Source organism: Panthera onca, chromosome C2, assembly GCF_046562875.1.
Source record: "Panthera onca isolate mPanOnc1 chromosome C2, mPanOnc1 haplotype 2, whole genome shotgun sequence".
Taxonomy (NCBI): domain Eukaryota; kingdom Metazoa; phylum Chordata; class Mammalia; order Carnivora; family Felidae; genus Panthera; species Panthera onca.
In genome coordinates, this window is record NC_138347.1 from 32,009,601 (window position 1) to 32,022,946 (window position 13,346).

The window sequence follows — 13,346 nt, forward strand, 5'->3', positions numbered from 1 at the left end:
GTATTTATTAGATAATACACCTCCTATATGTCCAGTACGATGCTAACCACTATGAAGACTATACTAGTACAAAAAACAGGATAATTCTTAGAAAGAATATTTAAAGAATATATACAGGTAGAATTTCCAAGAAAATAGAATTGGGATTTCAAGAAAAAAAAATGGAAAGAAAGAAGTGATTCCAAGTCAAGTTTATTTTTTAAATGTTAGAACTAATCATATCTGTACTGGGGATGAAATCCAATGGTCACCCATATTTAAGAATTTTTTTTTCCAGTAACTTCTATATGGAGAACAAAGTTTTGTTGCCCAACATCACCTCCCAAAATTAAATACTTATTGTTTGAGGGTAAAGGAAAGGAAGATTATTTTTGAGCCCATGCTGACTCCAATAGTTCCTGTTAAAAATGAACCACAAATAAAATATAGAAATCAAGAACTACACTACTGAATTTCTTATTGTAATTGTTTCCTGCTATCAAATAGATTAATTTGAAATTAGTTTCCCTTGTAGTACGTAGTATTTTTCTGTATTCAGTCTCAAATGAAAAAAAAAATACAACTTCTCAAGTTTCCTTTGAAAAGTTTCCTGTTTTTTTTTGATTAGTTATCTTCTGCAGTTGGGAATCATGTTACTTTCTTAAGCATTTTATGTATATTATTCTAGAATGGTTAAAGATATTTTAACAGTGATGTTAATATGCATATTTTATTTTAATATTTAAATAAAAGAATGCCTTCTCAGCACTATACAGATATTTCATAAGTTTATAGAAAACCCAATGCAGTTGAAGTAAAATATTCTAAATTCCCAAAGTAGTTTCTGGATCTGATCATTTGTACCCAATTTCCATTGAAATTCAGGCTTAGGGAGTAAGAATTACATACGGAAAACTTAAGGCTGAATTAGCTTTGGACTTAGTTTAAAATTACAGGAAGAAAAAAATAATAAAATTGCAGGAAGAAAGTCTATTTTGATTTCAATGTCCACTCTACATACAGGAAAATGGTATTATTAATGAAAGCATCAGACTCCTGAGGTAAAAGACTTTAAAACATAAAGTGAAACATATCTCTTTGACTAATGTGATAGACAAATCAACCTCCCTGTCACCACCGTCTAAAGAGAGATACACCTTTTCATGTCTTGTCTTATCCTGGGCTCCTTTTACTCCCTCTGGGGGGCTTTTGAACTGGGATTTGACATCTCATAAATTTGTGCTTTTTCTAAACGTAAAGGGGTTTCCTTTTCTTACAGTTTTAGTCTTACACGGAGTTCAAGTCTAACTCAGATTAAAGAGAAGTAGTCTAGGCCTCAGAAATTCAATGTTTGTTCTTGATCTTTTCTTTTCCCTTCTTTCCTTTTGTTTTTATGAGGTTGAGCTAAAAACCCCAAAGTGGGACATAATGGCTTTACAGACCGAAAAGAAAATATTCTTTCTTCTTTTTTTTTAACTGTAAAAAGCCCACAAAACTCTTTTATAGAAAGCCCACAACAGAAACACTCCTCAAAAGGCACCTTTTTCTTCATAATAGCCTTAGAGGAGCCAGTGTTCAGAAAAGGTGACAACTCCAAGTGTTGCTAATGTCAGACCCAGAAACAAGCTGTGGTTTAGGGCCCAAATCCCTGTTTACTCTATACCCTAGTCAAAACACAGGGGGAGGGATTCACCAGCAAAGTATGTTTTAAAGGTCATTGTCTCTCAAATTCCACAATAAGAATTTGTCCCTAAAAAGAAAAAAAAAATGGGAGAGTTCTCGGATGAGACACAGTGAGAAATAATCGGTATGGCATCATGAAGAAAGGAGAACAGGGATCATGAAAATGAGAAACATTTGGATTATAGATACGAAGGACGTGAAAGAACCATTTCTGCCCAGCAGTTTAAGATGGGAGTCTGGCGCTCAAAACTTGTAGCCATCAAATGTGGCATCCATTTGGGTTCCAATAACATCAAATAATAAATCTTTATCAGAATTAGCAAAGGGCAGGTGCAATTCATTCATTCAACGACTATTTACTGAATGTTTGTTATGTCACAGGACTGAAGGAACAAAAGAAAGCGGCAAAAGTCCCTACTCTGTGGATGGGTCTTACATTTTAGAGGGAAACAGAATTCTCTTATTTTGGGGTTCAGAATTGTACAGACCCTTGAAAGCGCGCGGTCTGAAGGAATGGTAGATTTGTTTCCGTTTAAAGACAAAAGTTTTCGTGGTGATAGCTGTCATCTAATTAAAAGATTAGAAGGGCTCTGTGTTTGAAGACCCAGAGATTTCAGGCACATACTCTCCGTAATTGTAACAACTTAATTCAATTTCCTGTCACAAACGCTTACAGAGCTCCCATAGGAAAACGATAACTTCTTTTAATTATGTTTGAAATAAAATATTTATATCATTATTTGAAGTCTATATTTAATGTGGACTACTCAAATAGATAATATTTTCTTCTAATATCAACATTATATTTCATATGATACAAAAAAGCAACCACGACAAAAGCTTCTCCAAACCCTACCTTGGACAGTCAGAGTAGCTGATGCTTCCGCTTTTCCAACCATATTTTCTGCAACACAAGTATATGACCCCATGTCACCAGCCATCACCTTCCGAATTTTCAAGGTATGATCATCTCTGATTTCATATCTAGTGACATAACACAAAAAGCACAGTTAAGTGACCTTCTACTTGAAAATCCCATCATTTAGAAATATAACCCATCTAAGGCATCAAATAAACAACATGCAATGTTCCCTTCAGAAAATTTAAAACTAAAGGTGGAATGTGGCATTCCTCTAAGCAAGCATGAAGATAGAAAGAACCTGTTTTCATATTTATGTTGGGTAAACAATTAAACTACTTGCTAAAAGAATATTTTGGGCAAAGCTGGCACTTATTTATTTCCTCAAGCTACTGTCCCCAAACTAAAATTAACAGACAGTGACTATTAAATAAATTCTTATTATAGGTCAGACTTTGTTTTATAGGTTTCATCTTTTAAAATTCTTACAATAATTATGTAAAGTATTATAAAGTATCATCTACATTTTGCAGATGAGAAACTGGAGGCACAGGAAAGTAAGGTAACCTGTCTTTGGTTCTCCGCTAGTTTAGTGGTAGAGTTGGTACCAGAACCCAGGCTCTTATTCTACAGTTCACATGCCATGCCTCATCTTCTCTCCCCCTCAATATTGGGATTCTCTTGAAGTTTCACTTCAATACTCTTTTTACTCTACATAATATCATGAGTTATATTAGCAACTGTACTTTATATATTGATCAGCTGCACAAACATTCCTAATCCCTATTTCATTGAAGCTCTAAATTCATAATCCCAACTGACTAATAGCTCGACATCATATCCCACATGTATCTCATATTTCATATGTTAAGTACAAGTTTCTTTGCTTACCCCATTATATAAACCAACTCATCCTAATACAATCTACCTATATCTTCCTTCAACAGCTCTATATCTAACAAATCATCCAATTCATCAGTTTAGTCTAAGAAATTTCAGTCCATGGGGTACCTGGGTGGCTCAGTCGGTTGAGTGTCTGACTATGGCTCAGGTCACGATCTCACGGTTTGTGAGTTCGAGCCCCACATCGGGCTCTGTGCTGACAGCTCAGAGCCTGAAGCCTGTTCCAGATTCTGTCTCCCTTTCTCTCTGCCCCTCCCCCACTCACACTCTGTCTCTGTCTCTCTCAAAAATAAATAAACATTAAAAAAAATTTAAAAAAAAAGAAATTTCAGTCCACTATGGATCCCTGTCTGTAGCTCGTGTTCCAGTTCAGGCAATCTATATCCCTTATCTGGACAAAAACAACAAAGGTGACCCTGCCACTAGATTTTCCCTGTACTAATGTAATACCCATAGTACTAAAATATTATTTTCTTTAAAAAGTAATCCTGTTCAGGGCACCTGACTGGCTCAGTCAGTAGAGCATGTAATTCTTGATCTCGGTATTAAGTTGAAGGCCCACGTTGTGTGCAGAGATTACTCAAAAATAAAATCTTTAAAAAAAAAAAGGAATCCTGTTCATTCTAATCCCTTTGATTCATCACTGTGCATGCAATATGATTCAAAATTCTTCAGTCGATGATACAAAGCCCCTGATAATTTGGCCCCAGTGTCTCCAACCTGATATCCCGTAACTTCTTGCTACATGCCCTATGAACTAGTTATGCTAAACTTTCTACCCCTCAAAATGTATGATGTTCTTTCTCAGATTTAAGTCTGTGTTGTAATGTCTCTTTTCCTGGAACACTCTTCTCTTTGGTCTTGCTTTTTCAATTTAGACATATTTTTCAAGACATTGCTTACATGTCACCTTCCTTTGAGAATTCTCTCCTGATTTCCTACTCCCACCAGTCTACATTTTAGGTGGCAAAGGGTTTGCTATGTTATTCTGTATCTACCCTTACAAATCTCCTTTGGGAGCTCCTGAAAAGCAGAAACTATGTCTAAGCCACTGTAACCCCAAAACCTAGCAAAGACTCAACACATGTTTGCTGAATGAATGAACAGACAGCTTAAAAACAATACCCGAAAGCTTCATTTCACTGTCTCATTCCCTAAGGCTGCAAGTGTACCTCTGCTCTTAGCCAATTTAAAGACTTGACAGATATCAAGACACTCTGACTTCTACTATTCCCTGGTAGTGTTGTAGCTAAGAAAATAGACTCTTGCTCTTTAAATTGATTCATACCTATATCTTTAATGTTGTACCTCCCTTCCCTTTCCTATCTACTCCCATGCAAGAAATTACTATTAATTGTGCTCTGGTTGAACAGAAGAGAAGCCTGTTTAAAAAATATCACATTTTACAAGGGGTCCCTGGGCAGGGCAGGGTCAAGAATCTACAGTTCCTATGTGAAACCCTCAGAGGAAGCATGACACTCTCCTGCTTCTGGCCCCTGAACAAAAAGTGTAGAATAGACTAGTCTAATGGTGTATATGCAAGTGCTGCTCTGATGAGAACCACAGAAATTCTGAATGGATGAATTGTTCCGCTAACTTCTGATCAGTACCTGGATTTGGGCAGTTCTCCATCATCTTTCCTCCATCGTACCGTAGGCACAGGGTCACCTCGGGCCTCACATTTAAATTCCGCACTGTCGTCCACAGTTACCGCCAAGTTACTAGGTCTCTTTACAAACGATGGTCTCTCTAAAATTAGAAAAAGCCATCTTAAGATCAAATAAAGAGAAACAAACTAAAAAACCATCTTAGATGTCCAGTGAAGACATGTATAATTTGAAATATTATTTACAAAATTATTCCACATAGTCCCCTTCTTCTAGAAGCCCCTCCCTAGGTTTAGGGTTTTCTCCCCCTTTTCCTCCCATGTCTTGGGGACTTTATCTCAGGCTGCTTTACTCATGTCTTCTCTCCTCTCCCACCTGCCCAAAATATTGGTCTACCTTCTAAAGAAGGTCATTTCTTTCTCCCTGTATAAAGATACTGCAAAATGGCAAGAGATCTACTGTACAGCGAGGAGATGAGATAAAATTTCACTTACCCAAAACCGTTAGCTCAGCCACTTCACTCTCCCGTTCCCCAACCATGTTGGTACCAACACAAACGTATTTGCCAGCGTCACTTTTGCGGGTGTAAGTGATCATGAGCTTTCCTCCTCGAATCTTAAAAAAAAAAGTTGTATGTGAATACCATTAACATGACTTTAGTCATGTTTACAAGACAGATATCAAAAAGCTGATGTGCAGTATTTGCTATATTTATAGGTAGTAACTTTAGGCAGAATGTGTACCAAATGTACAGTAGAAAAGGGGCAAAACATGTCTACTTACCTACATCTTCTTACACAGTTATTACATTCCATATAACAAGAAATTTGTTTATCCCAAGTGGCCAAGTTCTTTCATATTATTTGGTTAAATGAAAACCGAAAAATTCTATGAGTAATTTGGTTAGCAAGTAGGAAAAAAAAAAGGAAATTCTTAACACCATATATTAGTGTAATTAATATGTAAATACATATTAGCTACAATTGATTTCAAGGAAGCATATTCTGGTACTAGAAGATGTGGAAATAAAAATGACCCTAATTACTTAATTTGTTAGAGTTGTTTTAAAGGAACATATCTTTAAAGATTCAAAACACCACAGAAACTGACGTGTTCTAAAAAAAAATAACGTATGTGTTTCTGCTGCCCAAGGAATTTCTTGGGGACTTAGGAGGCAGAGACTGAACAGATCCCAATAAATCATCTGGAAAGTCATTTGGACACACTCTTGAACATTTAATTATTTGAAGAAGAATTAATTACAAATGTAAGCAGACTTCCAGTACAATAAATAGGCTGAAGTTAACCATGAATTAAGAGCGGGATGCGGAAATTGAACTATCTTTACTTAATTTAATATGCTTTTGGTGGAGAGTTGGGTTCAATTACCCATGAATATCTCTAATTCTCTGAACTTAGAAAGGTTTTGTCAGGGATAACTTCTAGAATGTTTCTTCATGCAGGTTTTAACCTCAACCTCACAGTTATTCTGTACAGTGTACTGAAGAAAGAAAGAAAGAAAGAAAGAAAGAAAGAAAGAAAGAAAGGGAAAGAAAGGAAGGAAGGAGAAAAGAAAGAAAGAACGAAAAGAAAGAAAGAAAAAGAAAGAGAAAGATTAAGAGATACAAAGCAGAAGGCAGGAAAGGACTACTCAAACATAATTTTTTGTTTTAATCATAAACTTGGAGTTTATTGAAACCACTCGTTTACAAAGGTGGGGTCATACTGTTTTGCAGTATTTTAATTGCTTAGTTTCAATCCAGATACCCAAACTAGACATTGCATCCAAGTCTTTATATATTAGGACAAATCAAATATTAACAGTGCAGTTTTAATTTCTGTGGCTTTAGAACTTAATATTTTTTCAGTCGTTTTTTTTTAAACAATAATCATGATTCTCTCGGTACCATTACAAAAACCACACAGGGACTCTTCTCTGCATTGTTCATGACTCTGTCCCTCATACCTAGAATAATGCCTCACTCAGGTGATTTTTGTTGAATACAAACTACTTTTATAGACAAAATCTAGCCTGTTATTCAATGAAGCATTTCTATAAAGGTTTACAGCAGTTACAAGATGTGTTAATATATACTGTTTTCATATATACTTACCTAAATTTCAGACAGAATAATACAAAGAAATAAATGTCACACAAAAACAAACAAGTCTTTCAAGAGTTAACTACTATCGTAACTTTGTATGCATTCTTCTTTTGGCTCTCTCTCACACACAATAGATAGATACAGATTAGATACAGATACAGATGTACAGATATAGATAGATATAAAGATCTACATCTACACACACACTTTCATTAAAGTAAGATCATGTGGTATATGCTCTTCTGTATGCATTTCGAACTCAATAATATGTTGAGAATATTCTGCATTTTAAATGTTGAAGATCATGTATACAGATCCTCCCCATTAACTTCAATGACAAAATAGTATTCCATTGTGCACAGGATTCCTTTACACATAATATTCCATCATATAGATTTATCATATTTTACCAAACTATTCCCCTACTGATAGATGTTTAAGATAATTCATTTTCCCTCTTCTAAATCAGCATTCTTTTGCATATATCTTTTCTCACATGTGCAATTATCTCCTTAGAAGAACTCAAAGTGTGATTCTTAATTCAAATGTATTCCCAACCTGCAGGCTATTGGTTCACAGTGCTATTTTATGTTTTATAAAGTGGCTTTTGTGTGAATATATCATTTAAATTTGGTCTTTCTCATACCCCTGCTGTGAGGCTGTAAGGGCAAGTGTTATAATAACTTCATTTTTCACTTAAGGAACCAGCAGCTCAGAAAGTATAACCTCTTTTCCTGTATACCTGCACTATGCCCATCATCACAGTATGTTTTAATTTTGCATTTAAATGCCAGATTTCCTCCCTGACTGTGAACTCTGAAGCAGAGAAGCATATCTAATTTGTCTTTATAGCCCCAAGGACCTGTCACAATATCTAGCAAATAATAAAAAAAAAAAAAATTGTGGAAGGAAAGTGACTTGCCCAATGTCACTTAGCAAGTTGGAACAGATATTCCCCAAGAGATATGTCTTTGGCTACATGAGATGTACAAATGACAGGAAACACACAGCCCACAGCACGGTTATAATTGCTATTTAATAAACTTGAATTTAATAAACTTCATTTCTTGAGGTTCAGAAAATTCAGATCCATACTATTAAGATGTACTGTAACCTTTTGTCATGTACTTATTTTGCAACACCTCACCTAAACATTTCTAAAACCTTGAGGAAACAAAATAATTCCTGCAAAAATGAAGGTAACACATTCTATTCCTGATAGGAAAGTTAAATGATCTGATATGTGGTCCTTAGATGTTCCTTTACTGGGTCTTTAATTTTGGACATGATACTGAGCCTCTTATGTTTCAGAATCTAACCTTAAATGTTTCTGCATATTTAGGTAATCAGTTCATTTCTGAAGGGATTGTACATTAATAAGTAATAATTATAGCAAAATAAGAGGAAGTAAACTCTTAAAATGCTGTAAGTGTTCCTTTTGCTTTAAAAGCCAGTGAATTATATATACAATAAAATATAAGGCTTTAAGGATAATTTTAAAATACACTCAAATGTGGAAAAAAATGAAAGTCAAAGAATGATAAAGTATAAATAATTTTCAACGGTACAGACATTTTTACAGTTTCAGTATAATATAGTACTAATTTACTTTTACAAATCTTAAATACTTGGGAATTTAGAGTTTTAAATCAACTTGCTAATCCACATGTGGGGTACCAATTAACATTATATATTGCAGCCCAACGTTGTTATATTTTGAAAGAATCCCTATACATGGAGAAGAAGGGAAATTTAGTTAACATGAGTTATGAGAGGAGATTCTCATAACTGCCAGGAGATTCTCAAGGAAAAAATTCCAACCTTGCAGTAAATGGGAGGAAACAATAACTTAGATGAACTACAAATTCAAAGAAAGCCATCAAGTCCTGAAGAATGTGTTGTTCACATCCCATTCCTATAGCTCTAGCTGTACCTGTGACCTTGAACGACATGGGTTTGAGCTGTGTGGGTCCACCTCAATGCAGATTTTGGTATAATTATGGTATAGTACTATAAATGTATTTTCTCTTCCTTATGATTTTCTTAATAACATTTTTTTTCTCTAGCTTATGTTATTGTAAGAATTCAGTATAAAGTACACATAACATACAAAACATGTGTGCGTTTATGTTACCTGTAAGGCATCGGTCAACAGTGGGCTATTAGCAATGAGGTTTTTGGGGAATCAAGAGTTACACATAGATTTTTGACTGTGCAGGGAGGGGGTAGGCACCCCTAACGTCTGTGGTGTTCAAGATTCAAGTGTTTATCACACTTGGCTCAATCTTCAAAAACTTTTCTAAATTCACTGAGCAGGACACTTATGTTTTGGAAACACAAGGCTATGTTTCTTTACTAAATATAAAAAAAAAAACAAAACTGCTCCTGTTCTATAAAATTTTATTTTACAAATTGCCTTGCTAAACCATATATACTGTTCAAATACAAAATACCTCACCAGGCATTTTACAAAATATTTTCTCTGTCCTTTGTAAGTAAATACTTACTGGTAGTATGGACCACTATGACATGTATTTCTACAAGAAGTGTTTTAAAATGAATTAGGTGTCTTGAGAAGCTTTTTCATTAGAATCATAATATGACCAAAAGCATACATTTATCATATCTGTTTATTTATATATAATTTCTGTACCAAAAAACACTAAAGTAACTAATTGAGGCCTGAAAATAAAATACGAACCTCACAACACATTTTTTGATGAGAAATATGTATTTTTTTCTTGAATAACAGCATAGATATTAATCCTCCATGGCTACATGAAGTCAACTAAATTGTATCTTCCCCCCCACCTCCCAGTGGTATTCTTTACCAACTCTATCTGGTTGGAACCAACTTAAAATGAAAATATATGCAAAACATAAAAAAAAAAAAAAGATTTCTAAAGCACAGATGATCTTTCAAATTGATCAAAAGTAGATATATCCACATAGGAAAGCAAAGTGAGCATGGGAACTGGAATCACCGTCTCTAGGTACATGTGAGGTCAGGCAAGGTATCACTCCTCTGTACCTGTTTTTCATTTCTAAATTGGGCATACTCTTAACATACATCTCCAAGGATATTGAGATGAATCATATAAAGTACTCAGAAAAATGCTTGCACATTATTTTGTGTTATACTTAGGGATTTAATGATTAAAACAGAGATTTGTCTAATCAAAATGAATCTTCCCTTGTAAGACTACATCCAGAAGCTTTTTATTAAAATTAATTAGTGACACATCTTCCATTGCTTTTGTCAGAAAAATGTTTATTCGCATCAACATAGCAAAGCCTTAGAAGCAAGAAATTCTCTGGCCAATCATGCCTTTCTTATTTCCTCCAAACCAGTGATTCTTTATAAGGGCAGTCACCTACCTTCTCCCAGGAAATATGTGGGCATGTCTGAAGATATTTGTGGTTGTCACGACTGAGACAGGGGAAAGGTGGTGCTATTACCCCCTAGAGGGTAAAGTCTCCTACAAGGCACAGAGGAGTCCTCCACAAATAAGGAAGTATCACAGCCAAGATGTCAGTAGTGCTGATGCTGAGAAATTTTGTTCTAAAGGCTTGGCTCTGGCCTAAAGGTAAATGCTGGATTAAAATGACAGGAGGGAGGGGTAGTTAAAATTAGACAAAATAGTAAGTGTTTATTCTAGGGGCACCTAGGTGGCTCAGTCCGTTAAGTGTCCAACTTCAGCTTAGGTCATGATCTTGCAGTTCATGAATTCAATCCCCACATTGGGCTCTGTGCTGACAGCTTGGAGCCTAGAGCCTGCTTCAGATTCTGTATGTGTATCCCTCTCTCTTCCCCTCCTTCACTCATGCTCTCTCTCAAAGAAAATAAATAGAAAAGAAAGAAAAGAAAACATTAAAAAAATGTGTTTTCTATTCGGGAAATCATTGCTGTGACTTCTGAGATTAGTAATAAATACCCCCTCACACCTTCTACCTTATTAGTAAGATAATTTCATTATGAAATACTACATTCCTTTCTATACTCACCGACAATAATGGTTAAGGGTCCCAAAACAGACATTACAACCTCAATGGAAAACTAAACAAGCCTCAAGAAACCTTGAAGACACTTACATCCTTAGAGATGTGAGAGATGCAAACCGACAAAAGGGAAGGAGAAACAACAAAATGCAGCAAACAGAGAAATAAAAAATAATAATAATGATGATGAAAACGGTAGTCCTCAATTTCTACAAATTCAAATTGATTTTGGCATTATGTCAATGGCTGAATTGAAACAGAGCTAAGCAAAAGCCATCCTTTTATTCTCAATGGTCACAATTGTAGACGACATGGTGGCCTGTTTTATTCAATAAACAGAAGAACAGAAAAAACATAGTACAATAACTGATCAAATATAACACACCAGCTCTCAAGCAGTACAGTACCTCTTTTAACAATCACCATTTTATGTTGAGTCATACAATGATATTGATTGCAACGAGTGGCTTTATACGTTCTAAATCTTAGTGCCCCTTTGCAAACCAAAAATTGACATTTCCTCTCTACACAGAAAGGAAAAATATGTCTAATGCACACAGAACACTATAAATATGAAAACAGCCATATTTAAAATGAGTTAAGAAATATTTCTTGGCAGGTCTCTTCCAGCAACTGGATCTGACAGGCAAATTGTAAACCTATCAAAAAGGAGTTTGTATAATGAACAGACACAATGTTACACACTGCACTGCTGAAACACTTCTTCAATTAACATAATCCGGTGGTGCAGAGGCTGAACGTGTTAAGCCTTCAGACAATATGCTGGCATCCAGCCTATGTCAAAAATCTAAGGCAGAGGTCCTACTTCCTCATTACCATATACCTTACCAGACCACAGTGGTAACCACATTAGAAACCCACATTTCCATAAGCTCTAGACAGTGCTTAAAAGGGGGCCTCAGCTATCTACATACCTGATAAAAGCAAAACAAAACAAAAGTCCCAGTGGACTTGCCTCCCTTTTGGGAAGGAGACAGAGGAGGAAGAAAAAGAAGAAAGTGGTAAGGAATTTTAAAGTTTTAAATATCTTCACACTTTATAATTTTCTTCAGAATAGCCTCAGATGGTTTTTTTTAAATGTTTCAGAGACATTAAGGTAAAGGACACATCAATGTATTTGATATATATCAATTATTTGATATCAATGTATGATTTGATTCTTATAAACTAGCATTTTCCCTAAAGAAATAATACATGGTCATTTTCCTTAGGGGTATAAAAAGCTTTCTCTCCTACTACTTAAAGATTTCTTCAAAGCTGTTGAAAATCTCTTTTTAGAATGTTTTCATCTTTACTAGACTGTTTACCAAATACTGACATAGTATAGACAAGTCAGGTATAAGGTGTAAGGTCTACCTTTTTAACCAAAAAAAGAATCATTTTATATTCCTGGTAAGCATGAAAAAATCAGAATCAGAACTTCAATAAGACTTCTTATTTCCAGAATACAAGAAGAAAATCTGATTATTTTTGTACACATTGAAGCATGTTTTCTTTAAAAAGGTAAATTAAGCCTTTTGACTGGTTATTCAATGAAGTATACAGCTTACCCTGCAATCAGTACTTAAAATCAGACATAAAGATGAACTTAAAATGAACTCCTTGGTATGTCTTCATTTTCCACCCTAAAGCAAGTCAGATGATTTGCAGTATCTGTTACACAGGAATTTTTTTTTTTTCAGGCATCACCCCACAACGTTAGCCATACACCTCTAGGTTAACATACTAAACCAACTGGGGCTAATTAACTAGTTTGGCTACATGAAATCTTTTCTGCTTTTAATTACATTAACTTAATGTGACTTGAAGTCAGCAGACCAAAAATGAAACCACTAATTATATTAAGGGCTTCAAAGATGATTTCAAATTGCTAACCACCAAACTGTCATATAATTTATCTCATTTCCTTTAATGGATTTTGCATTTAAAATCTGTGTTCCTTACTAGAAATACTATTTTCAAAATACATCATAATAATGGATTACAAGAATAATGATTTAGAATGCTAAATGAGAAATATGTTTAAATAATACGTATAAGACATACACAGGTGTCATTATACCAATAAGATATTGTGCAGTATGAATGTTTACAAATTTCAGAAAGATTTAAAGGCTTGGAAATATTCATTTACAGTAGTAAAGGCTTGATAAGCAGGGTTAACATGAGTGAAATAATAACCTGGGTTTG

The 13,346-nt window shown here is 34.8% G+C and overlaps 1 protein-coding gene across 8 annotated transcripts in view; it reads right to left on the reverse strand.

The window, feature by feature from the left end:
* Positions 1–13,346, reverse strand: part of ROBO1 (roundabout guidance receptor 1) — a 1,123,873-nt gene that overhangs the window by 108,779 nt on the left and 1,001,748 nt on the right. For all 8 annotated transcript variants that reach the window (XM_078452893.2, XM_078452898.2, XM_078452894.2 and 5 more), the window contains 3 exons: positions 5,526–5,646; positions 5,035–5,173; positions 2,519–2,646 (listed from right to left, as the gene is read on the reverse strand). In XM_078452893.2, the coding sequence (XP_078309019.1) occupies positions 2,519–2,646; positions 5,035–5,173; positions 5,526–5,646 (388 nt within the window). The remainder of the gene's footprint in view (positions 1–2,518; positions 2,647–5,034; positions 5,174–5,525; positions 5,647–13,346) is intronic.